We start from the raw sequence: 21,159 nt of genomic DNA, 5'->3' as shown, positions 1-21,159 counted from the left end.
GCTTTTTTCTACTTCCCGTTTTCGCGTTTTTGACTTCCCGTTTCACGTTTTTGACTTCTCGATTTCGCGTTTTCGCGTTTTCGCTTTAAAGAATATGAAGGGCGAAAACGCGAAATGGCCTTAACCGGCAACCATAGAAAAGACTTTCATCATTTAAGCAAAATAATTCTAGACATTTGTATACAAATACAAAATTTATTATCAATGAAAGGTACAACATGTATATTAGGGAAATAAAGGCGATAATAATAAGTCACTTAATATTAAAAATTTATCTTACAAAATTTGTCTTATTTTTAGATGACATTTGTCATCCAGCAATGATAGGTAATTATTTATATTTTCCTACTTTCGGGCATCTTTAACAGATACATAATATTCAATAACAAATAAATATTTTTATATATATAGATTCTTATAGACTCTATATGTATACATGTATATATTTATAAATATTAATTTATCCAAAAACTATGTAAAATTGTCCTATGTAGTCAATTAAGACAATTTTCACCTCTCTGTAATATAATTTAATTTGTCTTCACTTAAAAGACCATGCTGTATTATCCTATTCGTCAATCATCGGCAGTAACATAATTTTCCTGTGAGCGAAAAATGTTTATATTTTAAGGTACGGGGATACAAAACAACGAATTGACTACTCGTAAAAATCAGCTGAACATTTTTTTTTCAATTTTTTTGGAAAAATTATTCAAATCCAATCTACTTTATCAAAGTTTTGGGTAGACGTATCCCCTTAATGAATATAAACAAGATTTGCATCAGGTTTTCGTTTTTAAATTTTTTTCTTAACTTTATAAGTCATTCACAAGTATGCTATATAATTATGTCACTTTGTAACAACTAATTAGGACAACGAGGTTTGTTTTTGCATCATTTGGTCAATATATTAAAGAAATCAGGACACGGAAAGAATAATTTAATTTTTCAATTTCATATTTATATCTTCCGCTGAGTATTTTTTGGTCTTTCTCTTCATTGACAGCATAACAGATACAACTACCACAAGAATAACTAAGGCCGACACTCCACCACCAATAGCACCAATTAAAACGTTCTTGTTTGAAGTCATGTGCGGACTATTTTGCTGCAAAAAATAATAAAAAATGAAATAAATAAATATTTATTATAATTGTGTAACACTGTACTATTTCAAAATATGAAATTCCCAACAATAGAATTGAATAAAATTAAACACATAAATATGAAATCGATAATTAATTTTGATGTACAGTAGCATATCATATAGTTTTGCAAATCAAGGGCGAATATATGTGTGATGACAAATGGAAAACGAATCAAACTTTAATGTGGATTTGAGTGTGTCAAAGAAAGACGACAGATACTAACGGGAAATTCAATCTTATAAGTCGAAAAAAAACGTTCAAACATAAGATCGAAAGATAAAAAACATAAAACACATCATAAAAAAGACTGAGTATCACGAACCCAATCAAAACTGGGATAGATATTAGGTGCTCCGAACATGTGGCACTTGCTATGATGCTCATGTAAGTTCAAATCCTTATAAACAGATGCACAGTAGTAAAATGTTTTGAAATAAAACCATGTACATACAAACTTGTAAGCCTGATATTTATGATGAGTTAATATTAAAAAAGTATAGTTAAAATACCGAACCCCAAGTTAAATTCAAAACGGGGACGTTCAAATAAAGTGTCAAAATCAAATGCTATCAATCAACGAAACAAGTAAAAAAAACTCGGCATATTCAATACTTGTACAGACGATTTCCGGTTAAATGGTGGGTTAAACCTGGTTTTATATGTTGCTAAACCGTTATGTCGTATGACAATTGTTTATAGTTCCGTTTTGTTGACTGAATTGGTGCGCAACCCAAACAGACATAAAAAGATAATGCGACAGCAATTTGGACCCAGTTGTCAAAACTGAGGAAACTTACAACACAGGTATACAACTTAGACCAATTTAAACAATTAAAGCAAAGGTGTCGAAAAAAGATGTACTTAATAGTAAATTTGACTATAATGATTACGAAACAATGTTTTTGTCCTTTGTAGTATATAGTTTAAACTTTATCGATAAAGTAAAAAATAAGTACATATGAATAGACGGGTAATCAATATAGAAACAACAAACATCTACAACAAATTTGTGGGATGCAAAAAACCCAAATCATGTCAAAAGTCATTTGGCATAGGTACCTTCGATCAATTTTAGACTAGACGATCTTTGGCTTATAATTTTGCTGCTTAGACATCGGTGACGTTTACATAGTCTGAGTAGCACCTGTACGCTCTTGACTTTCGTATGAGCTGTATCTTTGATAATTTTAATTTCTAGTTCAAGGAGATATATTAATTTAACCATATCAGAACAGTTTGGATTGTTTATTATAGGAAATCATCTATACACTTGTATGTGAAATTAAATGACGGATCTTCTTTGATTTTCCTTTTTTCAATGGTCTGAAGGAACATCGACTCATATGAATTTCAAAAAAGGTGATTAATGGCTATTAAAAATCGTTAGTGGTTTTTTTTATATACCCACAGTTACAGTATATAATAAGAGATAGATTAGAATTCTAACATTCCGTACAGGTATCTCGTTGCTCGTTCAGGGCACGCATGAATACAATACGATTTGGTACGATTATATCTACCAGGGTTCATTTTCCTAGTTGGTTTCTGTGTGTGTTTCATCTTCGTGGTGTGTTTCTGTTGTGTCGTAGTTCTCCACTTATATTTGATGTGTTTCCCTCAGTTTTAATTTGTAACCCGGATTTTTTTTTCAAAATCGATTTAGGTATTTCGAACAGCGGTATACTACTGTTGTCTTAATGAAGAAATTACAGTTAAATAAGATAAAAAAAAGTTGAATAATATATAAAAGATTTCAACGCAAAAAACGATGGTCAAATTTATAACAATTCCATTTACGAAACACAAAGATAAACCAAAACCAGCCACTGAATTATTGTCTCTTGTTAGTTAAAAGTTGTGGCGGGATATTTATGTTTTTGTAACTATTCTCGTCCTAACTTCACAAATAATGCACGTTATGTTTCATATTCACATTTTGCTATGTTATACGTGTTTTACGCTTACATTTTTTCATAAAAAAAATATTTATATGGGTTTTATTGAAGATGATAATCATGCCGACACGACGTTTCATATTACGTTTGGAGTCCTTACGAATCAGATTTATCTAACTTATATAAAATGTGTTTTGTGCACTATTGCTAGCACTGACGTTGACAGTTTACTTCTTTTTATGAGTTTGAATGTCCCTCTGGTATCTTTTCTTCTTTATACCTAAAAATAACGATCGGTAAATTTCATCTATACTTTTACTTTGCATATCTGCCCGCTTGGCCCATTATGCTATAATTAAACATACTTGAATCGTGGTGGTCTGAATAATTTGTTTTGTAGGTAAGACCTTAGAAAATGTGTTCCCATCAGTGAAGTCAAAGAATTTCTGAACAAGATTTCCTTTGGTGTCTTTTATAAATACTCTAAATGTTGGCATGCAGCAATCACCACTGTAAAAACATATATATATTTTTGATTTTCAAAAATCAATTTCAATCTTGAAAAGTAGTAGTTGTAGCGTCGTAATATTTCTTTTAACGTATCGATGTCACATGTTTTGAGTGGACACTTGACACAATTGTAATACGATACTAAAATTGAGATAAAAACACATGCTGCTAAATAAGTTTTGGTAGATAACGTTTTAACTATACTCGCACATATATACTTAGTGTCTTTTGATATCTTACTGCATTTTTACCTTGAAATTGAACTCAAGGTCAAAGATCAAGGTTCTATATTTTTTACCTTCGCTTCTGGATATCTTTTCCCTTCGCATTACAATATGTGACCTTGATACGGGTCATCAAAGTGACCTTGCGTAAACCAGAAGACGCCATTGTTGCTTTAATTTCATGTACAAGTACAATGTTAGGTCTTTATAACGGAATTCCTGTGGTTTTAATTAACCAAATGATGCACCAAGCCTCGTTATCTAAACCATGTATTGTCTATGGTTGTTGATCTTTGGTTGTTCTTGTATTTTCTCGCAGATTATGTGTGTGCTAAGCGTGTTCTGGTGTTTTAAAGTAGTTTTAGTAATTTCTTTTATCCTTTGCATGTTTTACTGTATTTGATTGTCGCTGACAGTTCTATATAGAAATATTTTTAAATTAGTATAAAAACTTTGTAAACAAATATCAACACACTGTAATTGTAAATAGTTATGTAATATGTAAGAGGTGCTTCGTGCTTTGGATCTGATATACTGCACTAGCTAATGTGTCATCATTAAATGAAAATATTTAACCAATGTTTCTGATTATGTTTGAAAAGTACGCATTAGCTCGAAGCTGGTTTTCTAGACAAAACATTACCTATCATAAGTTTAGACTATATTATTTAAAGTTTACGTTTACTGCATCAATTACTAATCATAATTGTTTATTTATTTAACAAAAAATAATACTTCAACACAATTAGTTGACTTTCCGCAATAATACAACAAGAGTATATATTATACGCAGCAAGCCACGCAAACGATGTCGATTCCATCTGAAACGATAGGTTGTTGTTTGCTTAAACAAGTTAATTCAGAACGGTAGCATCTAAATATCAAGTTGAACTCTTAGCTCCTTCTAACTGACGATATTCTAGCTTTTTATTCGTGAATACCCTTGCTTGTTATAAAAGAGAAAACTACAAAATCCAATCAACTGAATTGTATACCTAAATAAATAATCTGACATATCTTGCAGTTATGTAGTAAAGTTATTAAAAAATTAGACGTCGCAAGTCCAGATCTCTACAAATTTAAGATTTACCATTCCAAATTAGTTTCCTATATATACCTGATGATAATATTATTTAAAGAAATATCCGTTCCATTCGTAACTTCTACATCTATTGAATTTGGTTTGCAGTAGACGGTTTGAAGACCTAATGTAGCTTGTACGCTGACATTCAAACCTATATTTTGGTAGGAACAATTTTCGAAATTCATCGATTCTAACATGCACATTGAGCTTATACTGGTAACATTTAAAGTTGGTGGAAAGAATTCAGCAACCTAAAATGAAAAGTAAATGCGGGTCCATAAACATTATCTACGCTTTGATCTTCATTGGTCGTTTTTAGTATTATAAATGAACAAAACTCAAATTACAATATATTTTAGACTCAAATCAACCTGCGTTCTTCGGATTGACGTCCAATTGGAAGCCACGTTCTTAAACAAGTGTCAATTATGTTTATCTTCTATTCGACGTATAATTTGACGATATCGTTTGCGGCAAGTCCGAAAAACGGACGTCGACCGATTAAAGAAAGCCAAACCTTGACGTCTATTTGAGAACAACAAATAGACGTCGATTAGATGGGCACACATTGGCCGTCGATTTCGAATTCTTTTTTGTGACATTTGATTTGAACACAAATTTGAGGATCGAACGTCAATCTTAGTCTTACATATATAAATGTAATAACATATCTCTAATTTGATTATATATTCCACAGCTTCCATTTCCGATCATGATTTCTTTGAAATTATGGTTGCTGCTTATAAGGAAGCTATTAAGCCCAGAGTTCCGAGTGGTGAATAACGCTATACTACTGTTGCCTTTATGTAAATCATAACTTTACAAGTTTCAAAGAAAACAATCCCATTCGATCGACCACTTTAAATACCCGTTTTATAGATGATGTTGAATATAGTTCAATTGTCGTATCCACAATCCTACCCTCTTTTCCATGAACTTGACCTACCGAATTAGACACCGGCTTTGTGATTACATGAGCAAAACACCGGGTTCCTCATTAGGAGAGGGATCTGATTACCATTCCACAGCATATGCGACCCCCTTCGGGTTTTGTTTGGGTTATTGTTGCAGATTCCTTTGTTTTCTTGTAGTGTTTTGTATGCTATTGTTTGTCTTTTGATCGTTTTTCTTAACATATTTGTTTGAGTATCCATTAGTTTTCTCTTAGATGCTCCCAAAATATTACTTTGTTACAACTCGATATCTAATTGCAAGAACATATCTCCCGGGCAGGTTTAATACTTGGCCCAATACGCTATCTTTACAAATGATAAAGCAGACTAAATATAGGCTTTTGTAAATTTTCATTATTTTAAAATGTTTTGCAATCTCAACTTAATTTTTATTTTGTATGTATTTTATCCATCATTATTGTTTTTATCCCTTTTATTTATTCGATGCATGAATGTTGAGAACTTACCATATATTTCAAAACCTTTTCTTGCAAAACTTGATTATCAGTGGTATTCACAAATATTTTAACCGTCCTGAAAAATAAGATACAGGGTCACATTATTGAAGTTTTATTATACATCATAATACTGATTGGTCTGAATCATTAGATATTGTGCAGTACCAGAACTATATACAGTGTATTATGTCATGTATATGTGCGTATCAAATGTATATCATACGTGTATACTAGTAAGCTAATTGGCTCAGAAATAATTTTGCCTTTGGCACTTTGAATCTTTTTATCAGGGTAGTACGTTTCTTTTGATTGCCAATCTTGTATTACACTAATAATATACAAATATTCATAAAGAGAATTGGAAAATAAACTGAAATTGCCATGGCTACAAATAATGAAAAAGATCAAAAGCTTAACTAAAGTACCTAAAACAAAGCATAAAAAACTTAAGACTCAGCTACTAAACCCCCCTTAAAAAAAAGAATTAAACATACATATAACTCACGAGTATTGTGTCATTTTCTCTATTTACCAATCAACGTTAACATTGGTAAAATTTGTGTAAAACTAGGAAACGGGGGGCTTTATGAATAAATGTTTTATCTATTGTGGGAGTCAGTGTAATTGTTGTTTATATGTGTTTTTTAATGTTTTATAGCTATGTCTATTTTTCGAATGAACTAAGAGCATTTTGTGATTGGTTATGGATATCATATTGAATCGTGTTTAGTTGACACATTTGTACTTGTTATTTGCATGGAGGTTAGAGCATATTAAGCTACATTTAATTACTGTAAGCTAGGTAACATATTAGGTAAACTGTCAAAGCATGACAAAAAATGTCAATATAGAACAAAATGTAAAAATTAAAGCTAAATCGATATGAGTTGCATGTGTACATCAACAGTCATGTCATATCTTAAAAAATGTATAGGATTACACATTTTTGAATATATGACATGACTGTTGATGTCTTTTTTTCATTGCTTTTGCTACAAGAGCGTTTCCATCTGTAAATGTGCTATGTGATTTGTTTGTATTGTTATTTTGATTTTGTATCATCATTGAAATCTGAATAAAAAATTATAAGCTAGCATTAACACTTACGTAACAGATTTGATATTTCCACCTCTTAATGTAAATGTTATTATTTCTGAGTCTCCACTTGGAATAAACAAACGTTGGGTTTTCTGATACGTTAGGTACGACAAGTCATCGACAGCCGTTACGATGAAAGTTTCATTTTTAGTGCCAAAATTTGTCACATTACAGCTTATGTTTGATATCATCCCAGAATACAATTCGCCTTAAATTCAACATATAAAATCACTTGAAATATGCAATACAATTAATACAGTCAACGTATACGTAAAGCTGTAAATATCCATAAGCGACACGATACTACGGAAGTGTATTAGCGCCGCACAACTTTTTTTCTTCCTATGTTTGCGAAACCGCTGCAAAATAACGCAAATCTTTGCGTTATAACGCAAACATCTTGATTTCAATAATTCGTTCAGTTTTGTATATCTGTTCGTCTGTCATTAATTTTGGTTGTGATTGACTTGTCGATAAGAAACAAACCAAATATACAAGGCCAAATCATCATAATACATATACATAGGAATAAGAGAATATTTGAAGTACAATTATATAAAAATTAAGAATGATTTGTGCATCAGAAAAGTATATAATTTAACATGAAAAAAAGATATGGTAAAGGCATATTTTAATTCAAAGAGCAAATATAATGTCATACAATGGTGAAACTTTAGGTCAAATAGACAATACGATATTTCTGCTTTAAAAAGAATTATTGATAAAGAAACATTTTTTTTTTAAATTTTGATGCAAGATTTTTTTAAATATCAGAATATCATGATAAAGTTTCTTTGATTCAAAGTCGTTGGATTTTCATTTCAATCTAATGAAGTATCGTTAAGATGCTTAGGTAGCAATTTGAATGGAAAGAACATAATTTTAATAATAAAACATCTTCATTATATTGCAAAAAGGTAGCTTGTTTGAATCTAACCAACCTTACACAATCCTCAAACGAGAGCTTACTTTGGAAGTATATTTATATTTGACTATAGCTGTATTAGCAGGGTTGATTTTTATATTCTTCGATATTACTTCACTTAGATCAATGTTTTTTGTAATAAATATACATGTATTATCATGTATAAAATATTTTGGGTCCAGTATACCTTAATGTTCGGTGTAAGCTAAGGCTCCGTGTTGAAAACGGATTTTGACCCATATCAAATGGTTTGATATTAGATGGAGAGATGTCTCATTGCAATTCATACCACATCTTCTTATATATTTTATCCTACTCATTATTAGTCAATGATATGTTCTAAATATTCAAGCATTTTCTTTGCAATGATAACATAGGAGGATACATTTTAATGTATCCAGCCTCATCCATTTTTAACTGCTGCTTTCTTTGAATCTTGAATAAGAAATAAGATAAAACAAATGTTTGCGTTATAACGCAAAAGCTTAGTTCGAACATTTTTACAGTAATTCAAAATTACAACAGTTCACCTTTGGTATGACAATGATTATAAAATATCTACACAGATTGTTAAACGTATTCTTTTGAAACAACAAGATTAAAGACTTATAGGATTGTAAGTATGCTTTATTTTATCACCTTGCACTTTCATAACTTGGCTGTTGTTTTCTACAGCAGTTTGTTCAAATTTCTGACCAGTTGAACAGTTTGGTTTTATAAAACAAATTGCAACTTGGTCAGAATTTTGCAGGTTGCAACAGGTGGAGAGCAACACTAACAGTCAAGTCACAGTAAGTTCATTTCAAATACTAGTGTTTCTATCAATGTTTCGCCTTATATCAGTACTATCATAATTTAATGATGCATCTAAATAGTATAAGTGTTGATCAATATATTACATACATTAAAAATTCAGGTAAGATTTCAACTTCTTACACAAAAACACTGCAGCACTTGGTGCTAATTTCAGGTTTCACATTTCCAGTAGCATATGTTGTACAAACTATGGTATAAATATTCTAATGTATTACCTGTGTCCGAAAGTATTTTAATATCAGCAACCGAGGGTTGAAATGGATTTTCTGTAGTTCGTTGAAACATGTAAGAGTCATCATGACCTTCAACTGTCACCCAAAAGTCCTGGATTTAAGACCAAACATATTTATGGAATACGTCTGTTGTTCAGAACATAATTAGGAAAATGTAACACAGAAATCTGTATTATATGCTTTGCCTTTTAGTAGAACGATTTAAACTATATTGTTATTAAATTACTAGACTTATAAGTATACATATATTAATTTGAGTTTAAGAAATTTTTTCTCAAGCGCCAGTTATTGACAGTTATTTTAGAAGCACGACTTCACTAAAGTTATGTTTAACCCAATGCATATACGGCCTGCGTCAGATATGACACAACTTTATACATTTTTTATGTTCCGCTTTTTGTCTTAAAATGTTCTGTACCAAGTCAGGAAAATGGCAGTTATAATATTAAATTCGTTCCTGTGTGTGCTACATTGTCAACGTCAATGTTTTTGTTGTTTCGTTGTTTTCCTCTTATAGTTGGTGTCTTTCCATATTTGTTTTCTCTTAATCGATGAATGACTTACGAACAGCGGTATACTACCTTTATTGACCAAATAATAGATCTGATAGCTTTGATGGTTTTTTTTATACCTGAAACGGAACCTTAAAATCGGCGACTGCAATATTTTCCTTGAAATCAGAATACACTTCCACAGTTTGACGTTGGAGTTCAGTATGGTTTTCGTTGTAAATAATTACTGATTCTAGTTTTGTTGTTTCATTTAGTCCTGTGACTGATACTGCTATCGTTATGTTATGACCTAAAATTTGCAATATAGTTCATATTTTGTAATATATTTGATCAACAATATTTAACAAACTAAAGTCCTATAAAAGTTAGAAATAACTAATTCAAATTGCAACTACGTTATAAATTAGAAGACAATTTGTGCACCTAAACTCATTGAATAAAATTAATTCTGGCGCGGTCGTGTGAAAACAGAAGGCGATTTGTATTGCTGCTGTTATTACGATCGTCTCGTGATATTTATGAATGTGGTACTTTTTTCTCTATTTTATTTGCAATCATGAAACTCCGCTCCTCGTCTAAACTACCCTGGTTATCGTCAAATCAAACGTACAGTTGGGCCTGTTTATCATTATAATGGTTCCATTTTTGTTCTACTCAAATATTTTACACAATTTGCATGATATGTCTTTGTAATATTTGTTACATGTGACGCCGAAAATACATTTTCCCTGTGGTTGTATTGCATATTTGTATCGTATCTAAAATATACCTGACAATGGTTTCCCAGAAATATCTAGTAGAGAACCTTCAAAACGTTCAAGTAGTCTAACTTTTATCTCCAAATCCCCTTGTCCTTTTACTTGAACAAACCAAATACTTTGTCGATCATTTTCTAGCGTCCACATGCCTTCTTGAGGATACTAAAAAAAAATCAAATTGTATAATATTGAACAGTTTATGAAAATTGCATGTTTAAAAATCAGTTTACATAAATAAAATAAAATAAAACGACTGACTTCACTCGCACACATATAAGTTTACTCTTATGTTCGCCTTTTTTTTCTTTCTCAAGTGAACGAAAAGTAAATGTACAAAAATACTGAACTCCGAGGAAAATTTAAAACCTAACGTCCCTTATTAAATAGCAAATCCAGACACATCAAACGAATGAAGAACAACTGTCACATTCCTCGCTTGGTACAGTTTTGTTTCGAAACAAAAAAACATTATAGGTAAAAAAAAAATGTCAAAAATAGGAGTACATTAGTCAACATTATATTCCAAAATATTTTAATGAACTATATTTAAGTTTTGCAAACTCTCAATTTCTCAAGTCCGTTAGTTTATCACTGAATTGTTATGAAGATTTCTCTCATACGTCATTCTTTAAACGTTATCTAACGAAAAGGATGAATTCTAGATGTATTTAAATTCAAGACACGAGGCAAATTTCACTTTATTTGTTGTAATTGCAATGTCAAGATCGATTGGAAAGCTGCGTCCAACTTTGTCACAAAACGGGGAATTAAATGACTGCATTTTCAAATGCCTGCATCCTGAAGTATGATTTTGGTTAATCAATGTACAGATTCAAATAAAAATGGTAACAATAATTGCTGCACACTTTAATAAGCTGGTTTGCAAACTTTTATAGTTGAAAGCATTACAAATCAATAACATGTACAGATAATACTATTTCTATGACTTAAAAATTGTCCATGTGTTTGGTTTAGCCTGGTCTTGGTTACTTGGTTTAAACCGGTTTCCTTACGTTAAAAGAGAACGTTAAAATGAAGGACATTTCAATTAGTTGCTACTTGCTGGATCAAAATGATAATATTTCTAAAAAAAAAAAAATCAAAGTAATCACTCTTATCAGTCCATTTAATCAAAATCTTTATTTGCTGGGTTTTTTAAAATCAAAATGATTTGTCTATATAAGTCTATGAACATTCTGCAAAAAGACCTTTTGAAGAAATCTTTAGTTGAGAAATTTAACAAAATAACAAGGATAAGAAAGACAGACAGGAGATACCAAAGAGACATTCGAAACTCACAAATCGAAGAAAAATTGACAACGCTATGGCATCGACAATTTCATACTATATATATAACACTTTGTGCAGGCATACTGAAAAACGTATAAATATAATTTGTTACCAGTTCCGTCTTTTTAAAATGAGGCATAGATATATAAAAATGAATGAATCGTTGATTTTGCATGGTTTCCTTTATAATGTGTACACTGCATAGTAAACAATTAGAGACGAACTGTTATAATTGTTTTTGAAAATTAGATTATGCATTGTATAGGCAGATGTTATACTTAAAAAAGTATCCTGTTCATATTAAATTATTACATAGAAAAGAGAACATACCATAATACTAGCGATGAATGTGTTTCGACCAATGTAGTCCAAAGTATCACGTCCCCTAAATATTTTTGTTATATCTGAAAATACAGATATCCATGTAAGTATGTTTTAAATAAAGGTTTAATGTTCTTAAATTTGTTTGTGTTGTAGCCCTGTCATATAATATGTTATGTTATAGTTTCCCTCTGTGTATGTTGTATTGTCGTTTAGTTTGTGTTGCACTTCAGTGTTTCTGTTGTTTCGTTGTTTACATCTTATAGTTGATGTGTTTCCCACAGTTTTAGTTGGTAACCGGATTTGTTTTCTCTCAATCGATTTACGACTTTCGAACAGCGATATACTACTGTTTTTTTCTTTATTTAACAATATATAAGCGTTGGATCGTTAAAAAGGGATCATTTTGTGGTCGTTAACACACATTTATAAACACAAACCATTTAATATAGGTCAAATTACGGTCTTCAACGCCAATCCTAGGCTCACACAGAACAGCAAGTTGTAAAGGGCACCAATATTTACTAATGTGAAACCATCAAAACGGGGAAAATAACGGTATTATCTATATAAAAAACTAGAAACGAGAATAACTTGTAAACTACATATATAAACGACAACTACTGAATATCAGATTCATGCCTTAGGACAGCTGCAAACAATTGCAGCGGGTTTAAAAGTTTTATTGGTACCATCTTGGGGTAAACAACTTGCCGGTAAAATGTAAACAAATAATTGCGCTCTTGTAACCTTATCTGATATAACAACTCTGTTTAATTGTTATCTTTCTGTGGGTTCACTTTACAATAACATTAATTTATCAATAAAGTTAACTACAGTAGCTCATCAGTATCATATTCTTTCTTTGTTTTAGGTAATAATGCTTTGTGCTTATTGTACATTGTTTATCGCACATTAAAACTTTAATTTAAAAAACATTTAATACACAATACAACAAATACATTATTAGCACCAAAATAATAAGACAATGAAATTCTTGCCGATTGTAGAAAAGATAGTAGGCACCAAGGAAACAAAATGTAACATGGTCATTTACGAAACACCAACATGAGGCGGGAAAAGCCATGTATTTTGTTTCTTTAATTTCTAGTTGTGGGGAAATTGTCATTGTGTACATATTTATTTTTAACAATGAATGATTTAATAGATACTGTTACGGTGGTACATAACAATAAAAGAATAAATCTCTGTTAAAATCCGCTGATCGTTTTGATCACTTTCTATTGTTTAGGAAAATCAAGCTTCACATAGATCAAAATTAGTGTTTGTCAAACTGCTATTTATCTAATATTTTTTTCCGATAATGCGTGTGGTTCATAAACAAGCAGACGTATAATACATACTACTTGGACCAACGAGTCGTATATCTCTTTTGCTGCTGGTACCATTAATCTCTATTACAAGAACAGACAAGTATGCGTCAACTGGAAACGAAAACTCGTTTGACTCCATCTTATTCTTGGCAATAAAGACATATTTAATATCCATGTTTTTCTGAAAGCAAATTTTTAAATTGTCGATAATGAATGAAAATTACATTTTCGTACTCCAAATGTTGATTTCGAACAGAACGCGATCTGGTGTACACAATTGTAAGTCTGATATCTTTGATGATCTTATATGCAAAAATAACTCAACAAACGTTCGACAAATGATGTTGGTTTTTTTTTGCTTTTTGTATTCTTTATTGTACATATTGCTGTTTAACCAAGAATAATTGTTGTACAGCATTACATCAATTATCCCGGTTAATTCAGACAAATCCTTACGAATCATTCATTTGGCTATGTATTATGTATACATATGTAGTCATGAACAGAATGAGAACATTAATTCCTATTGCTATGTTGTAAACGTTTAACAAACCACCTCTTTTCTGAATTGTAAATGACAGGTGTAATGTCCAATTCATGTTTCAAGACAACACAATTCACAGACCTTCAGTACATGTATCTGATTTATTTTGTTCGATGCTTGTCATACATAAGCATGAAATAATAACCAGTAGACAAGAAGCCCATGCTTAGTCACTTTCGGCTGTTGTCTGCCGATTGGTCGGGTTGTCTCTTTGACACATTCCCCATTTCCATTCTAAATTTTACTACTTGAACAGGTAAAGTCTGGCGTAATTAATACAAAGACATATGCGATATCTACTTAATACCGTTGAACAACTTTAACGAAGGGGCTTTGGACGCACGAAGTTTGTAAAGTGTTATTTTCATTTACCAACACTCGTTTGATGCCACTGCTGGTTGGCTGGTAATGCTCGATGGTATTATCCGTTCAGTAGTCAGTGATGCACAGATAACCCTTACGAAATAAGCTACTCTTTTTATGTCCATTTTTGCGGTAAAGCTGGTGACGTTTCTAGGTATTTATATATCATTGGCTTTTAGATATATTAGTTTGAGCGTTATTGATAATAGTAAATCAAGACAAGCGCGCGACAGATACACACAAATTCACAAAGAGTTATTTTTATTATGTACAAATAGTTATCAAAGGTACCAGGATTCTCTATAAGTATATATATATATATATAAAGTCTATAAAAAGGACCAACCAGCAAATTTACTATGTACCGGATCGTCTAGAATAGGCGATACTATGCAGATAAGGAAAAAATTATATCAGTCTAAAGATTTGCACAACGGTACTGATATAAGGTGTTATTAAACGAAAATGTTGTTATAAAATCGTGTTGACAAATATTTCGGCTCAACAAATGGCCTTTTTCTTGTGTCACAAGTTTTAACAATACTGTAAAGTATTGTTAAAACTTGTGACACAAGAAGAAGGCCATTTGTTGAGCCGAAATATTTGTCAACACGATTTTATAACATTTTATAACAACATTTTCGTTTAATAACACCTTATATCAGTACCGTTGTGCAAATCTTTAGACTGATATATATATATATATATATATATATATATATGTTGTGTACAAGTTATCATTTTGTACAAATTATAATTTGTACAAAAATATTGTACAAATTATAATTTGTATTTTGACTTTGTACAAATTATAATTTGTACAAAACGTGCCTGTACAAATTACAATTTGTACAAAATTTGACCAAAATTCACTTATAACTTGTACAACAGTTTTAAATACGACTTTTGGTGAAAAATGCAATGATTCACACGATAGAATTGTAATTAACTGACCACACACTAAACCTTATTAACATAATACACCGTTTATACACAACTACAAAAGGCAGGTTGATCTTCGAAAATTTTGAGAGAAAATTTGAAAAAGTAAACAAATAGGATTTTTTTCAAATTTTTAATACATAAACGTCTTTTTTTCTTAAAAAAAATGTATCATTCAATAGTACTGCTTGATTAGTTCTTATCGTTATTTTGAGGTATTTTTTTTTATTCAGAAACTGTGTTTTTAAAGTTTAGATTGTCTCAACTGATTTCCATTAAGTGTTATGAACAGTTATAAAACAAAGATCAGTTATGGCAAGCCGTTCTCGTCAAAACTATGTTTAAACCATTTTTCGAAAAAATTACACACTGAGAATTACAACAAAGCACACTGAGAATTAAAAATTACACACTGAGATTTCATAAAGACGCACTGAGGTTACAAAAATGAAAAACACACACTGAGAATTGACAATTACACACTGAGAATTGAAAATTACACACTGAGATTTCAAAAAGACACACTGAGAATAAATAAACTGAAAACACACACTGAGAAATTGAAATTACACACTGAGATTTGTGCGCACTTTTTATGCGCACATATATAATTAGCATACTTAATCTGAGTCTATTACAAGCTTAAAACAACTAGGGGACAGAACTTGTTAGTCCTTCGATTTGGTTCCAAATTATTTATAAAAAAAACTTTAGACAACTTACTATTATTACAAAATATAACTAAATGGTAAAAACCTTGATTAAAATTATAAGAAAACATTGGAACAGTCTGCAAAAAACAAAGAATGTAGTGAAATTTTTACTCAAGTGTCTATTATAGCATATAAACGTAACAAAATATGAAAGATTACCTTTCGAAGTCAGGGTAACAGTTGGAAGACTTTTGAAAAGGGACCCATGCTTAAACGGTTTTAAGTTAAAAAGAAATCCCGATACACTGGTAGTAAGGCGTTAATGAACTTATGAATATGAGCGATGTAAAGTCTTGAAATTTGTTACGAATGTTGGTTGACTGAGGAATCGCATTTCATTATAATGACAAGAGTTCTTGAGATCAAGATATTAATCTGTTGAATTATTCATCTCATGAATATTCATTAGTAGTTTGCATATTAATCTCCGTGTGTATTTTTGAAATCTCAGTGTGTAATTAACAATTCTCAGTGTGTGTTTTTCAATTTATTTCATCTCAGTGTGTCTTTTTAAAATCTCTGTGTGTAATTTTGAATTTTCAATGTGTGTTTTTTATTTATTTGAATCTCAGTGTGTAATTTCGATTTCTCAGTGTGATATTTTAGGTTTTTAAATCTCAGTGTGTATTTTCTTTTTTTCGAAAAAAGAGTTTAAACATAGTTTTGACGAGAACGGCTTGCCATAATCCTTGTTGAAAAAAAAACATTGATAAAAAAACGGCAAAAAAACAACTGACATATTCCTGACTTTAGCATAGTCATATTCCTAACCAAATTGGGTGTTTAATCTTCTGGGATATTTATTTTGTCTAAAAGTCTGACTGAAGCAGTTAAGATACACATGTTTATTCACAGCAACAGTTCCTGAGCTTCAACGCTCGCTATATGAAGCAGTGAAAATGCCTGTAAAACAGGTCGTTATCGATTTGAGAGTCAAAAGATGGTTTGCAATACCTGATTCCATAAATCACTAGATCCGCTCAAACGAATGATAAAGACTTACTTTTGAATTTTGTAACGTAGGTGTACTGTCTGGTCATTTAGTAGCAATTCAATAATGTGTATCAATGCTTTTTTCGCCAAAATCCATATGAAAAATTATTGTACAAGTTATAAGTGAATTTTTGTCCTATTTTGTACAAATTGTAATTTGTACAAGCACTTTTTGTACAAATTACAATTTGTACAAAGTCAAAATACAAATTATAATTTGTACAATATTTTTGTACAAATTATAATTTGTACAAAATGATAACTTGTACACAACATATATATATATATATATATATATCTATAACAGACGCGCGTTTCGTCTACATACGACTCATCAGTGACGCTCAGATCAAAATAGTTATAAAGACAAACACGTACAAAGTTAAATGACATTGATGACCCCAAAATCCCAAAAGTTGTGCCAGAGTGCGTTTATTCAACCTGTATAAAATGTATAAGAAAAACAAAATCACATTGAAATTTTAATCTAATGCACTGTTAAACAATTTTGAAAAAAAATATAAAATATAGTTGTTCAAGTTTAGTGGCACAACCCCGTCCTCTTTTTCTGTTTTGAATTGATTACGCGACTTACAATCCTGCTTTTACTTTTAAATTATTCAGTGGAATAAAATGAGAGCCGAAAGATACCAGAGGGACATTCAAACTCATAATATAAACTGATAAACCCTGGGCTGAAACAGTACATAAAACACAACATTGAAAAATAAAGACTGAGCAACACAAACCCCACCAAATAATTGGGGTGATTGCAGATTCTCCATAAGGGTAATCAGATCCTGCTCCAACTGTGCACCCGTCGTGATTCTCGTGTTAGTACAAACCCGTAATAAGTCTTATTTGGAAGGGCACATTCAGGAAAAGGCGACGGGGTTGTAGTAATGACATTAGAAACAAATACCTCATCCTTTGTGAAACGGGTATTCAATAACGTTGAACCAACTCGTGATGGCGTCCATAAAACTTACGAAATTATGATTTCAACTTCCCCTCTTGGAACTCTTGGTTTATTAGCTTACTTGTGAAGGACAAACAAAGGAAATCATGACAGGAAATTCACGCTCGGGAATATTTCTATCAACTGGGAGATATTTACTTCGTATGCAGGCACTGCTGGAATGTTGCCACAAATAAATGGCAAGTTGACAATTGGGAAACTGAACGTATCTCATTTTTCGTAAAGTTCTGCTTTCAATCGACTCTCATTATCGAATTCTAGATGAAAGTCCAGATATGAGGCAGACTTAACTGTATCTGTTGTATACTAGTTCTCAAGTACGATGGGATATATTTATCTAACATAATTACCAAATGCGTTCAAAATAGTCATCAAATTTTGAATTATTTGGTGAAAGAACATTCTCTACATAGAAAACCCTGGCAATTAGGACCAAGATTAAAAGATAAACAGCATTCCAATGCACTGCAAAAATATTAAAGATTAAGCAACCCAAAAACGAAAAGGTTAACTACGTGGTATGAAGGTTAAGCAGTTCAAACTATAGTGGAACAAGTCGTGTTGCTCAATAAATGTAATAATCTGTTATAAGTAACATTAAGTCGTATTCTGATACATGTATCACCATGTGAAAAAAGATGACAGGACTATTCCTACAACAAATGGAAAATTACCATCGTAGATTTCCGGTATTTTACAAAATATCCTGTACATTGAATAACGATATTTTATAAAAGTCAATCGTGTACTTCTTTATAAATCAATAACTACCTCCAGCAATATTTTCAATGGTTGTGTTATTTCTCGGTCTGGTGCAGCTATTATAGTTCCCCCAAGACCAGCAAAGAAACCACCTAATGTCGGAGATCTCTTTTGTCTGTCTACAATATATTAACAGTTTAAACATTAAAACTCATATCATTCATTGGGGATCTTATAATTAATGACCTAAAACAGTCTGTCTGTAAGCTTTTTATAGCTTATCATGCGGTATTGATTTTATTCCTTGCTAAAGGTCGTATGGTGGTGACTTATTATAGTTGTTAGCGTCTACGCTATTTAGTGTTCAGTGTTGAGTTGTCTTATTGGGAATCATACCATATACTCTTTTTTTCATATTTTAGGTACACACTCTTGAAAATGTCTTTAAATAATAATCGGGTTGTTTTTGTGTGTAAATATTGAAACATGGCATGGCAATAAGAATGCTACGGCCTTAATGACAAAACGACAACTAGCCGCCATAGACCAAATATGTGAATATGAAGTAATGATAAAAAAATGTACCGTAATGTAAGTTATAAAAGACAACGACATACTAAAATGTGTAACAATCACAAAAAGAAAACCAACGATTGGCTTTGACAGACACATACACAGTATGGTGTTTTAACCATCACATAATATGTTACAGATGTGTAACAAAACAGCATAAATACAAACGTTTATAATGAGTAAGAGGGCTCATTCAAATAAGATCAATGATCTAGAACAAAAACTAAGTGGAGAAATGACACAAAGTACAAATGTAACAGTAATCAAATTCACTGCATGAGTGCTAGTTAAAATACTAATTTCAACTAATAATTAAACCTTGTGTTTCTATACTTAAATATCAAAGGTTTATTTCCGTCTGGTAAATAAAGTAGTGTTCATTTTTTACGTTAAGTAATGTATGCATAGCAAAAGATGCTTATCATGTGAACGCTCTCTGGTCAAACATTTATCAACAATACCTTTTATTCCCTTGTTGCAAATTGATTTGAAATTGGCGATCTTTGATACATTCGATTATAATTAGTATATACATTAAATCCATCTTTAAGTTCAGTAAAATGTATATTTTACATATAATGCATCTGATTTCAATTTCACAGCATTAAGAGGAGATCCGTCTACTCTAATTCCACCCATCTTGATGCTCACGGCAAATAAAACTTCTTTCATACTCAATACATAGGCATTGCTTCAATGTAGAAAGCAGAATATAAAATAGAACCGAGAAACAGTCAAACAGACAACAACCCGACTAAAGAGTAGAAAACAGCCTATCAACCAATGAGTCTTCAAAGAAGCGAGAAAATGCCATGCCCGCAGGCCATCTTCGGCTGCACAAAACAGAAAGGAGTAAGACCATAAAGGTTTAAGTTTCGACCTTAATATTAAACTGGTTTTACTACATGTAAAAACCTATATATGGAATTTTACATATATTTAGATAAACCCGACAGTTTTGTTTATTGCTGCTTGTTTAAACAATGTGTCAGCTTCAAATATTTGTATATTTTACTATTTTTAAGGTGTATTTACGTCTAAAAACATTGGCCACACCGTTCGACATAAATTAAATCATAATGACAAGATGTATACAGATCAGATTCACATCCTGATGTGGTCAACATCATTTCAAACAAAATGATTGCAACCTATGATCGGTAACCCCCGAGGACTACCCTCTAGAATCGCTATAGTTTTTTAACATACGTGAAGAACAACTAATAGGTTGTTGTTTGGTCTGGATACAGCCGCTTGATTTTCCTTGTTTTAGATTCCCAGAGCAAACTCCAGTCAGAAATGTAACCAGATGTATATTTTTCTGTTCAATCAAACGGCCGACTGACTCGCATAGATTATGGTCTTTCGGGTCAGCATCAGTAAACAAAAAGGCACAAGACCCATTATTTGCATTCTTTATAGCTACAACGATAGAATATATTAATTTTTCGATATCAAATAGATTAAATTTTGTAATAATTACAAATGTATCTCAAAATTATATATGACAATTTAAATTTTTCTCAGATATGTGTTAAGCCCTAGTCCCACTAGACCACGATCTCACCACGCTCACCGCGATCTAAAATAAATTCAGATCGTGGTAAGGTCGCGGTATGAGCGGCATGAAAATGTAAATGTTCGTTGCTTTCACGATGCCACTACGTCCTCATTACGCTTCTACAACGATCCAGCTACGATTATACCACGTTTTCACCGCGATTATTCTGCGACCTCACTACGCTTATCAAGATCTTTCTACTCTCATCTCGTTCTCACTACGACCATACC

At 31.4% G+C, this 21,159-nt stretch overlaps 1 protein-coding gene across 1 annotated transcript in view; it reads right to left on the bottom strand.

The window, feature by feature from the left end:
- Positions 1-257: 257 nt before the first annotated feature.
- LOC139517779 (von Willebrand factor A domain-containing protein 7-like) overlaps positions 258-21,159 on the bottom strand; it is a 64,176-nt gene continuing 43,274 nt past the window's right edge. The window contains exons 9-20 of the mRNA XM_071309204.1: positions 20,578-20,790; positions 18,865-18,974; positions 13,590-13,740; positions 12,235-12,308; positions 10,626-10,776; positions 9,976-10,145; positions 9,327-9,435; positions 7,380-7,578; positions 6,282-6,348; positions 4,895-5,112; positions 3,409-3,553; positions 258-1,108 (exon numbers count right to left, since the gene is read on the bottom strand). Coding sequence (XP_071165305.1) covers positions 941-1,108; positions 3,409-3,553; positions 4,895-5,112; positions 6,282-6,348; positions 7,380-7,578; positions 9,327-9,435; positions 9,976-10,145; positions 10,626-10,776; positions 12,235-12,308; positions 13,590-13,740; positions 18,865-18,974; positions 20,578-20,790 — 1,775 coding nt within the window. The 3' untranslated portion in view covers positions 258-940. The remainder of the gene's footprint in view (positions 1,109-3,408; positions 3,554-4,894; positions 5,113-6,281; positions 6,349-7,379; positions 7,579-9,326; positions 9,436-9,975; positions 10,146-10,625; positions 10,777-12,234; positions 12,309-13,589; positions 13,741-18,864; positions 18,975-20,577; positions 20,791-21,159) is intronic.

Source organism: Mytilus edulis, chromosome 3, assembly GCF_963676685.1.
Source record: "Mytilus edulis chromosome 3, xbMytEdul2.2, whole genome shotgun sequence".
Lineage (NCBI taxonomy): Eukaryota > Metazoa > Mollusca > Bivalvia > Mytilida > Mytilidae > Mytilus > Mytilus edulis.
Note: the sequence above shows the minus strand (reverse complement) of the source record. Positions and strands in the feature narration are given on the sequence as shown.